This window comes from Grammomys surdaster, unplaced genomic scaffold (assembly GCF_004785775.1).
Source record: "Grammomys surdaster isolate TR1022 unplaced genomic scaffold, NIH_TR_1.0 134, whole genome shotgun sequence".
NCBI lineage: Eukaryota > Metazoa > Chordata > Mammalia > Rodentia > Muridae > Grammomys > Grammomys surdaster.
In genome coordinates this window covers 7,814,386-7,831,201 of record NW_021604592.1, presented here as the reverse complement: position 1 = coordinate 7,831,201, position 16,816 = coordinate 7,814,386, and the positions used below count along the sequence as shown (strand labels likewise).

Below are 16,816 nucleotides of genomic sequence, written 5' to 3'. Positions count from 1 at the left end.
ACTAGGGAGACACCCACTAAAGCACAGACACACACACTCTATATACTAGGGAGACACCCACTGCAGCACGCACACACACACTCTATATACTAGGGAGACACCCACTGAAGCACGCACACACACACTCTATATACTAGGGAGACACCCACTGCAGCACGCACACACACACTCTATATACTAGGGAGACACCCACTACAGCACAGACACACACACTCTATATACTAGGGAGACACCCACTGCAGCACGCACACACACACTCTATATACTAGGGAGACACCCACTGCAGCACGCACACACACACTCTATACACTAGGGACAAAATTTGAAACAAGGTTTTGCTATGCATCCCAAGTTTATGCTCGAACTCCTGGGCTTTAAGTAATCCTCCAAATTCAGCCCCCTTAGCAGCTTAGACTTACAAGCTTGTGCTACCAGACCCATGTGCTCTAAAAATTCTTGAATAAGGTCTGATGAGCTTCCAGGTTGCTGAACAAAGAGGTTCTGAGTGTGGCATGTCCCGAGAGCACAGCAGCTCCATGCACCCCACCTGCTTACACCGTCATATCTATCTCCTCACTGGGTGTGTCCACTGGAGTAGCATCCCTAACAAACCGGTAAATATTCTATAGGTTCTATGACATGTCTGAGCAAATTACTGTCAGGGAAGAGAACACTAGTTTGTAGTTGGTTGGGAGTATAGGCTACAACCTAGAACTTGGGATTGGTACCCAAGGATTCTCTTGTGAAAATGAGCATTGTGAGATCTGACGATTGTGAGCTATCTCCAGGTAAACATGTCAGAAAGGAGTAAGATATCCACTTGGTGTTTTCTGTGGGGAAAAAAAAAAAACTTGCTATGTGGGACATAACCCACACATCTGTCACAAGAAGGTTGGTTCTGTGTTAAGTCTAAGAAGAGAAAAAGGGAAAGGTATTTGGGGCCTTTTTCCCTTTCCAGAATACTTTCTAGAGTGAACAAGCTCCACTTATACTTGCATCTTAATAATGGATCACAGTTTTGCTCACATATATTTTGAATGAATGTCCAAGGTGTTTCAGAACTAACTCCTTGCTGGCACATATATATGGCAAAAGTTGAAGATTTATTTCTCATGAAATTATGTACTATCACCACAAGTACAGAAAGCAGTTCTCCAAAGATTATGGTCATATTTGCAGAGTGGCAAAAAAAGTACTCCTGTTGAGAAAAGAAACTTTGACTTCAGGGCAAATCAATGGTACTGAGGAAAGGTAGAAAAATCTGGAATGCCATTCCAGGACTCCTCAGCTAACTGAGCCTCTATGTCCAACCCACGTTCTTTAACTCACCCTCCTCCCCACAATTCCAGGGGCCACATCCAAATGCAAGTGCAGTAGCAATTCCCCATCCAGGGCAGGAGAGGGGAAAGCTACTGTGTTATTCGCCATGTCAGGCATCTCTTACTTTCTCAGTCACAGCACTTCCCTCATCCTGTCCCTGAGCAAAATGTACTGCACAGAACAGCCAACCATCAGAGTGACTGAATGGGGGTAGAGGACCCGTGGACCACATACAGCCAAATGAACAGACCGGAGACACTGGAACATGACAGAGAAAACAAGGTCCATGAATTTACTGTTCTTGTTTGTTTCTGTAAAGTTGTATGCACTAAAGGACATTAGATTATTGAGCACGTTATTCAATAAATCATCTCAAGAACACCAAATGCTTACTTTTGCTTTCTGTACAGGGTTCATAATACAATAAAGGAAGAAATACATCAACTTGTATGTTATCTACAAAAGCTTAGTCTTGAGGTTCTTTGAAAACATTCCCTATTTGAAATGCTGATTGTCAACCTTAGATCTCAAAATAAAGTATAAATCACAAACCTTCCATAGACCTGCCAGTCTTTTATTGATGAACTAGCATGTCATCCCAGGATTCTTCTTAAGTCCAAGGCTGAGTGTCAGAAAAGGAATAAAAGCATAAATCCTTTGCCATTTAACACTGTTCTGGCTTCTCCCACAGACATGCTGCTACTCAACTTTTTAAAGGAAATCCTAAGAATTCAATTAAATTTTTTATTCCACGCCTCAGAGCTAAAATGCCTATGACTATTAATACAAAGGCAGGGCAGCCTTAACCTGTGTCCTGTGCTGAGCCTGGAACCTAAAGAGAGCCCATGGGAGGTCTAGAGGGATTCTAAAGCTCTCACCAGAGAGGAGTTTAACAAGGTAACTTAGCTTTTAAGTAATAGAAGCAGCCTCCTGGCCTCTGGGCTGTAAAAGGCCTCACCTGCCAAGAGTAATAATGCAAGTAATTACTGCATACAGAATAACAGATCCCAGTGGGACCTCAGGATCCAGGTTCTGGTCTCTACCCCGCAATATACATAGAGGAATAGCATACAGTGTTTTTCTCATTAAAGGCTACGACAATCCCCTAATGGGTAAATAGATAAATTTTACTTGGCACAATGATTATGCCTTGGGTGGCTGCCCAGATAAAAATGTTCCTGGTATTAAGGCTGTAAGACAATGAACCTCCTGGGACAGAATTCATGAGGTTGAACCCTTGGCTGATGGCTGACATCACGCGAGTGTATTTCAAGGACTGGAAGCAAAAGCTTGGAAGCCTCTTTCTCTTTCCTTTTTCTAAGAGCAACCTTCCAGCCACCCTTAGTCTTTCGATAATGCCTCAGCCTTGTCTGAGTCCAGACTGCTCTCCTCTGAGTGCTTCCTCCCACTGTGCTTCACCACCTCACCTGCCCTTTATCTTTCGTCCTTTACCTCTGTCAACACATCTGTCCCTTATACCTTCTTCCCTGGAAAGACATTTTAAAACCAACCAAAACTAAGATGTGACTTTTCCCAACCCATTTTTACTTCTAAGAAAACCACGGACATTTAAATTCACAAGTTCCTCTTTCCACTGCAAACCAACTCACTTCTTGTCAGCCAGCAGTAACTGCATGAGGCAAGTAGCAAAATCTCTCAAGCAAAGACTTGGCCAGACTCACACCTCCTAGCAAGTCATCCCAGGTGACTCGGAGCCCACCTCCCTTGTTCATGCTGCTCTCTGGGAGCTACACCACCATTCACTCCCCTGCACTCGATCTCCCTGTGCTGACTGTTGCTGTCATTCCCTCTCATCACTCAGCTCAGGCCAACGGGCCATTACTAATAATCATGACAAGACAAAGAAGCCTGGCAATCTCAGGTAGACTGAGATGGAAACTACGGTGTCTTTAAGTAGTTCTAAAGCCAGGTACATACCATTCTGATGTGCACAGAATAGATCTCTGATGATTTCTCTTCCCTTGAAGTTGGCAACAAAACCCAGCATGAGACTCAGCTGCATAGCTAGTTCAAGACCAGCCTGGGTTACATGAGACCCTGTATCAAAAGCAGGTAAGGGATTCTGGAGAGAAGGCTCAGTAGTTAAGAGTGTTTGCTTATTCCTGCAAAGATGTTTAGCTCCAGCCTCCACAGCAGAGAGCCTGTGACTCCAGCTCGAAGGGTATCTGACACCCTCTTCTGACCTCCAGGGCCCCAGCACACACATGCACAGACACACATATGTCACATAAATAAAGAGAAAATAAATCTTTTTCAAAAAGAAAACTAGAGAAAAAAATGGCAGACAGGATATGGGGAGAAGACCCTTATCCACACCTGGTGGGACACTTGTGGAGCCATCTTGGAAATCAATATACAGGTACTTCAAAGCACCACATGACCCAAATATACCACTCTTGATTACATGCCCAAACAACTCTAAGTCAACACACCACACAAACATTTGCACGTTCTCGTTTATTGCTGCACTATTCTAAGAAATGGAACTAGTTTACCTATATATCCACAGATGAATGGCTAAGAAAAATGTGGACTATATACACAGTGGAATTTAATTCAGCCATAAAAAAGTAAAATCAAATCATGACATCTGGAGGAAAGTGGATGGAACTAGAAATTATTATGTTAAGCAAAACAAGACAGACTCAGAAAGACTCAGAAAATAGCAAATGTTTTCTCTCATATTCTGTGTGCTGGTGTGTGTGTGTGTGTGTGTGCCCACACACACACATACTAAGGTGAAAGTGTAGTAGTCATAGAACAACTTGCACAAGTCAGTTCTTTCTGTCACCATATAGAACTAGGGCTCGAACTTATGTCATCAAGCATGGCAACAAGAGCTGATACCTGCTGAGCCATCTAGGAGGAGCATGTTGAGAAATATAGACAGTTATGTCTTACGCCACAATAATCGCATACTTCCACCTTCTTAGCCAAGAAAAGGAAAAAGCAGACGAACTGTGTGCCTATCAATAAGAACAAGATAGATGTGATCTCTCTGCCAGTCACTGTAAGTTAGGAAGTCATAACTTTTCCTTGTCACAAAACTCTCTATAGATAAAGTGGGTAGCAGCAAAACTCTAAAAGGTCCACTTGATCTATAGGTACTGAAACATTAAAACATCCAAGACCACCAAGCAACTGACACAGTAGTTACTAAATCCCAAGCGTTAGCCCTGCACTCTAGAGTTGAGACAAAGAGAGGATCTCTCAAGAATAAAGGTAGGTATGATGGCCACACCTTTTGAGTCCAGCATTAAAGCAGGGGCAGATGTTGAGTTCAGGGTTAGTCTGGTCTACAGAGCAAGTTCCTGAACAGCCAGGGACTATACAGAAAACCGTTGTCTCAAACAAACAAACAAACAAACAAAAAGAAACAAACAAGCAAACAAACAAGAGAGCTGGGACTATGGCTTGCCCAGCATGCATGACCCCAGGGTTTTGATCCCCAGCACTACATAAACCAGGAGTGGTTAGAGGCAGCAAGACCCAAAGTTAAAGGTTATCCTCAGTACAGCCTGGGATAAAAGATACCCTCTGAAAGGGAGCTGGGGAGGAAAAACAGAAAGAAGGGGAAAAAAAGGAGAGGGGACTTCCAGGTTCCAAGAACAGAAAGTGAGGAACTCAAAGTTATCACATGCGTAAATGACACTAGAGAATTCTGTAGCAATAATGTGCCAGGGTACCAGTGCCAAGTGATAGGAAGATCTCAGGAATCTATGCAAATACAAGGAAAAGTGGCAGATGAGTGTTAAAAGGAGCATATGGCCTAAATCAGGCATATAAAACAACTTCTTAGCTGTCAGTGGTGACCCAGGAATCTGATCTGACAGTCACTGTGAATGGACCCTGATGAGAGCCCAATACTGAATTGATTAAAACCAATGCAGTGTCCTGGGACCCATCAAAACGAATGCCAAGAGAATTCCCTATCTCCTCTCATAAAACCCTGGCATACTCAACACCACAAGTGTGCTTTATCTACTCTGTATCCTACAGCTTCCTCTACATGAAACAGCTCAGAAGTTAAGCAAATCAGTGCCAGTCCCAGCCCTATCCCAAACTCAACCTCTCAGAATCACACAGGAACGGCTGGCTTTTCTAAGCAGATTCCTGGGCCTCTCTCTCCCAGATATTAATTCAGTGGCTCTGCCAGGTGGTCTCCACACAATGACCTGGTTAGAAAACCAGGAGATCCTTTCTCTAGCTTGAGATCCACTCTTGAGAGGATTTAAGAAAGTTTTTCTCTTTAAAAACAAAAACTGAAATCCAGCAAGGTGGTACCTACCCATAATCTAAGAGATTAGGACTGGACAGACTGGACAACATGGTGAGAATAAGTAAATAAACAAACACGCTAAGAACACACAAGCAAGCTGAGAGGAAACCATGGCAGGAAGTACCAAGAACAGTCAGATGGCGGCTTGGAAATGTACCTCAAGGTAGGCATTCCCAGCCACCAAACGTGACTCAGGATCAATCCCAAGGATAAGAAAAAACAGATAAAGGTAATTCCTATACATAAAATGAAAGTGGAAAATGTCTAGAATAGTAAGAGCTGACCTCCAGGCAGAGCAGCAGCACTCAGAGTCCCTCAGTTAAGAACTAGACAAAAGCAGACTCCTCTCATGAGTACCTGCTCAAGCTCCCACTTCCCCTTACCGGCCCAACTCAAGGTCGTCTGACTCCAGGAAAACCGGAAGCCATTCAGAATCATGTGGGAGACTGAATGGATATAGCCCACTCAGAAGCAACCATTCACACCTGTTGATCCTGACTACTGAGAAGCCAGCCCCTCCCTCCACCCAATCTCTAGTCACACTGCCTTCTAATCATACAGTCTAGCCTAATTCACAGTCTTTAATCTTTCAGAGTAAAAGACTGTATTTCAACTAATCCACCTCCAAAAAAAGTTGGTTGTTGTTGCTGTTGTTGTTATAGAAAAAGCAGAAAACAGAAAGCATGCTTCTTGTGGGATAAACACCAATTCAGAGTCAAGCCTGCCATAAGGTATTCTATTTCTCAGCTTTTGTTTCAGTGTGCCTAAAGAAAATAGAACACTTCTGGTATAAGCACAGCTTTACAGGACTAGAAGATGTGTAAAACAATGAGTCACTCTAGAGGTAAGTTGAGTCCACAGTCTTACCCAAAACATCATTCAGGAGAAAAACCAAAACCAGTGCTGGCAGGTCAAAGCTTTGGTCTCCTGGCTCCCAGGCCAATGAGCTCTCCGCCCTCTCCCATCCCCTCACACACACATTTTTAAATGGCACCTGAAAATGAAACCAAAACTTTCAGTAAGTTTCCTACAAGTTGCCTAACTTCCTAATTGAAAACATAAAAGCCAACTGAAGCTACTGTTCATTTTTGAATCATTAAAGCTAAGTGAGAAAAACACAACATTAACTTATCATATTAAGGCTCACGTAAAGTAAGTGAGATCCCACAACTCTCCATCTGCATCCAACGCTCACAGACTGTGACTCAGCATCAGTTACTGCTGTAAAAACAAAAAGCATATGTCAATCTCCCAAGAGAGGAAGTAGCAACAGAAAGTGGGTATGTACCCATCTCCGGCAATACTGAAAAGCCTCATCCACTCAGTAAGGCCTGAGTAAGACACTGCAGCCCACAGGGTCCAGGCCTGCGATTCCAGCACTCAGCAGGCTGAGGAAGAAGAGTCACAGTTTGAGGTCTACTTAGGTCATGCCACATGACTTGTTTCCAAGAAAAAAAAAATCACCTTGTTAGCTAGCCTGCTAGCCGCTATGAAGTGAGTGTACACCAGAATACAGAACCTTCTCCTGTGTAATTTTTAAAAATGAAGACAATTTTCTCTTTTGAATGTTCAAGTGGAAACTAAAAGAGCCTCATTCCCCACGTATCACACTTCACGGAAGGTAGTATATCAACTTCACTGAGTCATTTGTCCAGTTATCATAAGCACTGGCCACTGGCCTCCAAAGCCCAGCCAGCCTAATGAGCCCAGCTGTGCTCCAGCCAGCTCCCCTCCCCCCCCCATCCCACACCACCACCACCATCCAGCCCACACCGTTAGTTTGAGCTCAGGCATGCTACTGGGCTCTTCATGGACACTAATAGCTAAAGCTTAGTAGGTTAAAGAGTGAAAGCAACCCATAGCAGCATTCAACATTGTGAAAAACCAATGATAACAAAAGAGCAGTGACAGACACTACTAAACTCTTGCTGAACCTGCTTAGAATACATACACTGAATACAGTTATAGACACCGTTTAACTCTTAATTGAGTCTGCGTTGGCTTTTATTTCCATCCACGTACCCACCACAGAAGACTTGGAAATATAGGACCAACTCATAAGACGTCAGAAAAGCATGACTCTTGGTCCTGAAAGAAACAAACACATAACTAAGACAGAGATATTTTTCCCCAGCCATCTATTTATTCAGTAGCCTGTCAAGTTATTGATCTCACCAGCATACCAGAGCAATGACTACCCCTACTGCCTGTTCCTTTTATCATCCTATACACACGTTACACAGCAACTCCTGGTAAATCCACACCATCTGTGTGGATACTGAGCTTAAAGACACTAAAGAACTACTATAAAAACACTGGAGAACAATGATCAATGGAAACCCCACGGGCTCTGCACTTGTCATTTCCTCTCCTGGAAACGCTTCCCTCTGGTTGGCTCTTTGATGTCCACATCTCAGTGCAAACGCCAACCGAAAGAATTCTTTCCTAAACACACTATTTAAAGGAATCAATCCTCTCTTGCTCCCAACCACCATGTTCTGGTCCACTATGTGAATTCACTCTCCTCTCTTACCATGCTTACTTATTCCCTTCTTTACTGACTTCTCCTTGAGCCACAGGATAGGAACCCAATGACCAGACAGAGCTTGATGAACAGCAGATGTGCAATTAATTGTAGTTCAACAGAAAAAGAAATATCACAAAGCCTAGCACAGGGGCACACAGCCCACATTCCCAGCTCTCAGGAGGTTAAAGGCAGAAGGACTGCCACAAGTTTGAGGCCAGCTTGGTCACCACAGTGCTTCACAATGAGATCTGTCTCAAAAAAAAAAAAAAGGAAATATGATTATTTCTTATTCTATGTATCTAGTTACATGGCAGCACTACTGTAAGCATAACTGGAACCAGACAGATGCTTCATTTTCACTCAAGGACTTCAGAAAGTGTTCAAGACACAAGCATAACTTTGTGTTCCTTTACTGATCATGATTGAGAGCTACCATGCATAACTTCTCTCCAGGGAAGTCTTTATCTTAGTCTACTTCAGTGCCCATGGCCCCTGTAAGAAATTGTTCTACAGTTACCTTATACTTTTAAATGGTAAACAAGGGTATTTAAATAGCTTAGGCACATTTTGTTTGTCCCTACATAAAATAAGCAAATACAGAAAGAAGAAAGTCAAAAGCTGGCTGTGTAGCACAGGCACTAGGGAGGTAGAGGCAGGAGGATTGGTAGTCTGAGGTGACAGGAGTTTGAAGACAGCCTGGGCCACACAAGAAAAAAAAAGAAGAAAAAGCTGGGGAGTTGTGGCACACGCCTTTAATCCCAGCACTTGGGAAGCAGAGGCAGGTGGATTTCTGAGTTCGAGGCCAGCCTGGTCTACAGAGTGAGTTCCAGGACAGCCAGTGCTACACAGACAAACCCTGTCTCGAAAAAAAAAACAAAAACAAAAAAAGAAGAAGAGGAAAAAAACAAGCAAGTCAACAACATAAACTACTCTGTCTCCAACTCAAATCTCAAAAGAAACATCCTCTTAGCTCAGAGGTCTAAAATATGCCTAAGTATAATAAACTGAATTACAGAAAGAATCTCCTACAGGCTACATTTCAAAGAAATTTCCACAAAACTACATGGGAGGAACTTTACCCTTTACACCAAATTGGCAGCATGAATCCTATGGATATAGAAATCTATGGTCACTCACTTTACCTTTTAAGTGTCCCTTTTCTTAGTCAACACTGAGAAACAGAGTTGATGTATAAAACCATGAAGATTGACAAAGGGTCATTTCCCCATATAAGGGAGTAAGTGTGGGACAATTCAACCTTTAGACCTTCCACACCAAAAGCACAATAAGGTAAACCGAGTCCACGTCTGCTGGCAACAGGCACAGAAGGCTGAAGAACACGCCTCATCTACAGTTGTGAAAGCCAAGCTGTCATGTGAACCTGCCTCAGGAGATACCCAAAAATACCAAATTACATAGAAAAATGGAAAGCCATAGAAGGTGCTGGCCCCAATACATAAAGGAAACTTGATCAGTAAAGCCAGAGAAAATAGCCTTTTCTAGGCAGCCACCAAACGGGGTGGGTGATAGAATGTCACTTATGTAGACAGTAGACAACATTCTGTCACAGCTAAAGGAAAAGTCCAGTGAAGCAGTCAAAGAAATCCAGAGTTGAGAGCGTCAGGGGTTTCAAGAATAAGATCTGATTTGACAGAGACATTCAGTTACCCAAGCTGTATTTTACCCACCTGCGTCTCTGCTAATCTTACCCCAACTCCAAACACAGAAATATGTGTTCATATTTCCCTCAAACCTGAGGTTTGTTTTTTTGGGTTGGTTTTTTTTTTGTTTTGTTTTGTTTTTTTCGTAACAAGACTACTCCAAAATGCTTGTGTCAACTTACTGCCCACTTCCTCCTTAAGGATACTCCAGAATACACTGTACCCTCAATCCAGACAGCGCACACAGCCACTGGCATATTGGTCATTTTTTTTTAAATGCTAGTTTAAAAGAGTCTTTTAAACTTAGTTCTCAAACACCAGAAAAAACAGACTCTCTATAGCCCCACAAAACCAGAGAGAGGGAGGGGGGAAGAGTCAGAGGGGGAGAACTATTCCTTCTCACTGCAAGCCTCCACCTTCACCCATTTCTGACCCTTAGCTTAGCCCAGTCCACAGGAAGATGAATGCTCCCACTCAAAATCATGCCTTTGCTTATTCGGGGTTCCCATTTCTGCATCCTTCCAAATGGCAAAAGAAAGCAGCACCTCTATTTTCTAACTCATCAACCTGCTTCTTGCACTCTTTCCTGCAAAAGAGCTCCATCCTCCTGTGCAAACTTCTCACAAAGCAGTTCCTAGTACCACTAGAAATGATTACTCTCCAGGAAAATACAACTTTGCTTAGTGGAAGAGCTTCAGGGAGCTATTTGCCATTGGTCGAGTCTTCATTCCAGACAAGGCTCCTAAGCCAGGCACAAATCTGCTCCTAGGAACTCACTCATCCAGCCCCTGCGATGTGGTCAGGTCATGTGGCAGTCCATGTCTGGTACAGTCTGCTCAAATCACTGACTCTTCAAGACCATACAAAACACCCCTATGCACACAGCAACTATAAGCACCAAATGAAGTCACACAACCACGACAGCAGCAACCAACAAGTCATGGAACAGCATCTAATCTTTTCTCAACTCAATTACAGTCAGCTGCATTTGTAATTTGTGGTCATGCATCACTGGCCCCACCCTTTATGGCAGAAAGAAATACCCCCGAAGTCCTGCAGTCAGAGGCCTCACAGCATGGTTTACACTGGCGTGTGTGGTGCCAGGCAGCCCTGGGTTCAAGTTTCAGCTCTACCTCTTCTTACTAATAGAAAGGTACCTGTCTGGGTAAGTTAGCCTATCAGAACCTCAGCTTAGACATCTGCTTTCTAGATGATATGAGTGGATAATATGGAGCGGGAACCCAGCTGAAGATGTGACGGTGACTGTTGATGACACAGTATCCACAGGGCATGTCACTGGTGAAAAGGAAGCCACCTCAGAGAACCCAGATACCCTGGAGGCTTCCTACAACTTCCTTCCTACAAAAGGGAGGCCTTTAAGAAAAAGTCAAGCCCTAGCAAGAAAAGTTAAAAAAAAAAAAAAATCTACTGCAGGCCACGAACACCACACCAGACAGCTAAGTGATACTCTGTTCCTATAATGAAGAGAAGACCAGTGCCAATGAAAAGGGTAATGAAAGAAGAAGCCGTTCAGGAAAATCCTTTCAAGGGTCAAAATTTCAGAGAGAAAACATAGGCCTTGGAAATGCCCTACTCTAGTGAATTCTGACTGTCTAGATATAAATAGAAAGGCAAAAAGGCAACACTGAACATCCCAAGACTCTCACACGCAAGCTGCTGAATATTCATATTCAAAAGTGTACATGTGTATGTACATGTGTGGGTGCATGTTAGGGAAAAGTGCCTGAGCACCATAGCAGAGGGCCAAAGACACTGGAGCACAGGGGAACATCGTGCCTTCCTCTAGTGCTCTCCACCCACTTGAGAAAAGGTTTTCCTCAATGCACCTCAAGCTTGATATTTTAGCTAGCCTGGCCAAGCAGGGAAAACCCAGGGTCCACCAGTCTATGCCACATGCAACACAGAGGTTACAGGCAATGGGACAGCCATGTCCAGCTTTAACGTGGGTACTGAAGATTTGAAAACAAGTCCTCATGACTGAACAGCAGGTACTTTTATCCACTGAGCCATCTCCCTGGTCCCCCCTGCACAGCACAGTCATCCTGTGAAAGGCAACAACGGGAGAGCAAAAACAAAAATGTTTTTAAAACTGGCTCTTTGGGGAAAACTATCTTCCACTCTGGAGAAAAAACTCGGAGTTACAACATGAAAAGCAATCTAAAAAAAGATCACAGCCATCTCAATCAGAAAAATCTGTTAACAAGAAATGTTAAGATCTCAAGGTGTGGGAGGATAAAAAGGAGAGACAATGTAAGAAACAGAACAGATTTATGCTACAAAGTTAACGTGGAAGTGGGGGTGGTCGGATCCAAAATTCAGAATGAAGAAAGTAAAGGTAAGTGAGCAGGCTCTCTAGTAAGAGGCCTACACAGGGAACACCTGGGCTCCTGCTATTGGCTCCAATCCAAACCGCCATGTGCCCTTAAGGCAAGTTACTTACCCTCTTTAAAACAGGCTCCTTGTCCTTAGGAAGTGAGGAAGTGCTACTTAGTATAAGATACCTGCCAGGCTAAATTTTTAAGTTAAAAATACACAAAAATCAGGAGCTTCCAGGCCTAGGAACTAGACACAGAGATAAAAGAGAGGAAAGAGTTGAGAAAACTTTCAGTAAGTAACTAAGAGTCAGTGGAAAGAGAGAAGCTTCGTGACAGCCAAGCACTCCTGGGGTTCCAGGAAAAGATGTCAGCATCTAGAAAAACTGCGAACTGATCGGCATATGTCAAAATGGGCAGAAAGAGGGGGATGGGAGAAACTATCCGTGAACTATCTCCGTTAATGAATCGGTAATAGACCTGCTTCTGGTTAACAACCAGGGGCTCCGAAAGCCGCGACCACGAAAATCAGTGACCGAATCATGGACAGGTTGCCCGGGAGGCAAAAGTCAAGGGAAGTTCGTTCGGGTTCTGCCTGGCGAAGATTCGGAGAGTAGGTGGAGAGTGAGGAAGGGGCAGAGGAAAAGCGAACTGAGACCATGCAGGCTGACGGGAGGGAAAGAAGTCAATGCCTGACTCCTGCTCCAAGGCAGCAGAGGGGTCTGGGTCCAGGGCCCCGCTCTCACCATCTTGACGATGCCCCGCTGCACGGTGGGGACCGCGGGTCCCCCGGAGGAGCCGCTGCTCTGCGCGGAGGCCATGTGTGGAGCTGGAAAGGCAGAGAGTGTGGCGGCTGGCCGGACTGCAAGTGTCAAGGTGGGTGTCGGCGCTGGTGAGAGGTTGCAGCGACAATGAGCAGGCGAGCGACAGGCTACCGTCGGTGGGCTGGATAAAAGCGCCAGGCGCACACTAGAACAGCACCGGGACTGGGAGCAAAAGAGGAGACGCAATCTCCGCAGCCGCCACACGTTCTACTCGCCGCGCAAGCGTGCCAGAGCGCCACCTCCCTCTGGCCAATTAGCGTCCAGAACCCGCTGGAACTCAAGCCAATAGGCACTCTGTTTATGAAGCTCCGCCCCTTAGTCCCAAAACGGGTGCGGAGCTCCAGGAAGCGCTGAAAGAGCTGATTTGCGGTGACGGGAAAATTTTGAGGCGGGACTTCCGGGGAAGTCTGAGACGGTGGTGTCGGGAGGTGTAGTGGGAAGGAAAGGACACGTCAGCATCTGGCCTTGGGGCGCGGGGAGCCATGGGAGCCCCGAAGGCGGGGCGGACCTCGCCCTCCAGCCTGGTTCCGCCCCTGCCCCGCCCCTCAAGCGGCAAAGCGCCCACGTGTACCCGGAGGTTCCGGAGCTGTACACCGGAACTGGACAACAAGGGCATGGGTCCTGGAACTATGGTGGCTGTCCTGAAGGAATCTCACTGCTCTCGGAGTTCTGACGTCTCACCTCAGCAAAACAGAAGAAACTTTTGAAAGTCGCAGCCATTGGGCAACCTGCTGATGTTACTCTTGACCGGAATGTGGCCGCGAATCTCCCTGCGGTCTGGAATATCCCTGGGGTCTAGTGCGTGTGAGTTCCACTAATGTTTGTTGATGAAAGTAATGAGCATCTCTTAGAGGATGACTCGTCCTGCTCACTGAGAATAGCCTTGTTTTTCGGCTTCTTCCCTCGTGCGCCAACTGAGGTTAGGAAAAGCCTTGGGATATGCCATCCAGGGCTGGACGGGAGACAACCTCTTACCTCACTCCTAACCTCAGCTTGAGGTGGGACAAGAAAGCCATATTCAAGTGGATGTTTAGGTAGAATCTGTGTTCTTGGAGTGCCCCATTTTAGAGCACAGGTTTTTGTGTTATTTAATAATGAAACCTGGCCCTACACTAAAGACACTACTTCCACTATTGCTTGTTTTAAGAAGTTTGAGTAGTCACCCGTATCTCAAATCAGGGTCAAGTTTTGAGGTCAACATCTTCCTATATCTCCAAAGTCAAGTCCGTACCGTGAATTCACCCTATTCAAAAAAGAAAGGAGGTCTTTATGGATACATTCGACTGGATAGATAGGTAGTTAGGTAAGTAGATAGATAGATAGATAGATAGATAGATAGATAGAGGGTTTGCCTACTACCCTGATAATCTAAGCTCCAGTACCTTGTCTTTAGTGAATTTGACCTTTGCAACAATTTAGCCACTCTCCCAGGATATTTGAAACAGTTGAAATTATAATTCCTAACATCTCATTTTCTGTCCCTACTCAGCCAGTTAGTTCTCTTTTGCCTTGTACTAATTTTCTATTTCTACACAACCATTGATCCTACTAGTCAGTCCTAACAACCAAATTATATGGAGCCTGAACATGCACAGAATACAATGCCTGATAAATACTTTTTCCCTGCAGAATATAATTTAGTCCTTAGGACAAGCCTACAAAGTTCATACAATCTGTTTCTTCAAAGGAGGGCATTAAAGCTTTGGGTTTTGTCTTATTTATTTTTAAGTGAATAGGAATCGCAAAACGGTCCAACAGGTAAAGTTGCTTGCATGCAAGACCAATGACCTGAGAGTTCTGTCCCTGGGACCCACATGGTGGAATGAGAAAACTAACTCCTGCAAGCTGTCCTCTGACCCCTCATGCAAACTGTGACATGTGACACATACACACACAGATATACACAGCATATACATAAAAATATAATTTTATTTAAAAAATCGTAGTGAAAAATCGGGGGGGATGCTGCTGTGTGTGTGAGCCTTCTGTCTCCGTTCTTCAGCCCCACTTCCACTTCAGTCCTCCATACCATTACCCCACTGTTCTCGCCATAATGCACTTTCCGGTCATGCCAATCCCTCAATTTCAGGACAGAATTCAGCTCCTTAGCAACGCATACCTGGCCCTAAGCTACGTTTCAGCTACTTGTGCTCCTCTTCTGAGGTTTTAGTGTATATTGACTTACAGGGAAAAGTCTAGATCAGTATTGTCTAGAACTTACTGCAGTAATGAAATGTTCTCTTCACGTATCCAGCATGAGACACACCAGCCAGCTATAGCTAATGAGAACTTGCAGTATTGCACGTGCAACTGAGGAAGTGAATTTTTAACATTATTTAGGCTTAACTAATTTAACACACATGGTGGATAACTATTGTATCACTATCAAACTAGGTGATTAAATTTTAATCTTGCTGTCTATTATCAGAATCTTTTTTCTTCTTTTTTTTTTAACTTTTATATTAATTCTTTGTGAGTTTCATATCATGCACCCCAGGCCTGTTCACTTCCCTGTCCCCTTCATATCTACCCTTTGCAACTACCACCCCCCCAAATTAAAAACACACACAAACAACAAAGTAGAGAAACCATCTCCTCATGGAAGCTGTAGTATAGAGCTGAGAGAACAGTGTGTCCCACAGTCTATCCCTCTGTCCACGCATCTTCACTTGCAGGTGTTCATTACGGTAGACATTGGCCTGGTTCAAGATCTGAGGCTTCTGTGACACCATCAATGTTGGATCCTCCTGGGGACTCCTCCCAGTTATCCTGTTGTTGCCCTGTATTATGGAGATCCTGCAGCTTTCAGTGAGATGAGTCCTAACCCTTTGCAGATGATACAGATTTTGGGGTGGGCCATGTCAGAGCCCTGGATGTGGGCCTGGATTGTAGCAAAGCAGGTCAACCTACCAGCTTTCCCTTATCTGAGCCACCAGGCCAAGCTCTCTAGCACTGCTCTAGCTAGGCCACTTAATGCCACCATCAGCAGGAGGAAGGCTCAGCTCTTCTGCTGTCCTGCCCTCAGGGCCTGCTCACCAGCACACACGCTTCCAGCTCCACTGTACTGCTCAGCCAAGGCTCTGGGCCTACTCTCCCAAATGCTGTATCCTGTGAAGGGTTGGACCAGTTCTGCTCTCACACCCTCAGGGCTGGCTCACCCTTCTGTCATCAGGGCCAACTCCACTGTGTTGGCCAGACAAGATGCAAGAGTGCTACAGCGGGCAAGGGGCAGGACCAATTCACCTGCTCTTATGACCCCAGGGCCAACTCTCCCAAGAGTTAGGGAGCAAAGGGGTACAGGAGCATCACCTCCACATCCATGCCACCTCACAGCAAACAAGTGGCAGGACCAGCTCTTCCTCTAGTCCTTAAGGCTGGCTCACCCTCACCCCCTCAACCAGGGCCAACACTGCCGTACTGCTACCAGAATCTCTTATGTAAGTTTTTAAAGTGTTTGTATATGCCTGTGAACCCCAAACTTGATAAAGTGCATAATGACATAAATCATCCTCCCCCCCCCTTAAATTGATTTGTGAGATAAAGTCTCTTCAAGTATCCCAAGATAACTTAAACTCTCAACTTTCCTGCCTTAGCCTCCAGAGTCCTTGAATTCTCAGTGAGTGTGTGTGTGTGTGTGTGGTGTGTGGTGTTTCATACATATACATGTCAGCCTAAAATTTTACTTTGTAGCATTAGAGTTGGAGCTCAAAGCCTGTTTTAAAGAAAGAAAAAAAGAAAAAACTAGGTGCGATGGCTCTTACCTCTCTAGTCTCTGCCTTGAAGAGGCTGCAGCAAGAGGACAGCATGAGAAGCCAGCCTGGGTTTCATAGTGAGTTTCCAGTCAGTCTCAG

The 16,816-nt window shown here is 44.7% G+C and overlaps 1 protein-coding gene across 1 annotated transcript in view; it reads right to left on the bottom strand.

The window, feature by feature from the left end:
- Snd1 (staphylococcal nuclease and tudor domain containing 1) overlaps positions 1-13,189 on the bottom strand; it is a 400,943-nt gene extending 387,754 nt beyond the window's left edge. The window contains exon 1 of the mRNA XM_028762568.1: positions 12,888-13,189. Within this exon, the coding sequence (XP_028618401.1) occupies positions 12,888-12,962 (75 nt within the window). The 5' untranslated portion in view covers positions 12,963-13,189. The remainder of the gene's footprint in view (positions 1-12,887) is intronic.
- Positions 13,190-16,816: the final 3,627 nt, after the last annotated feature.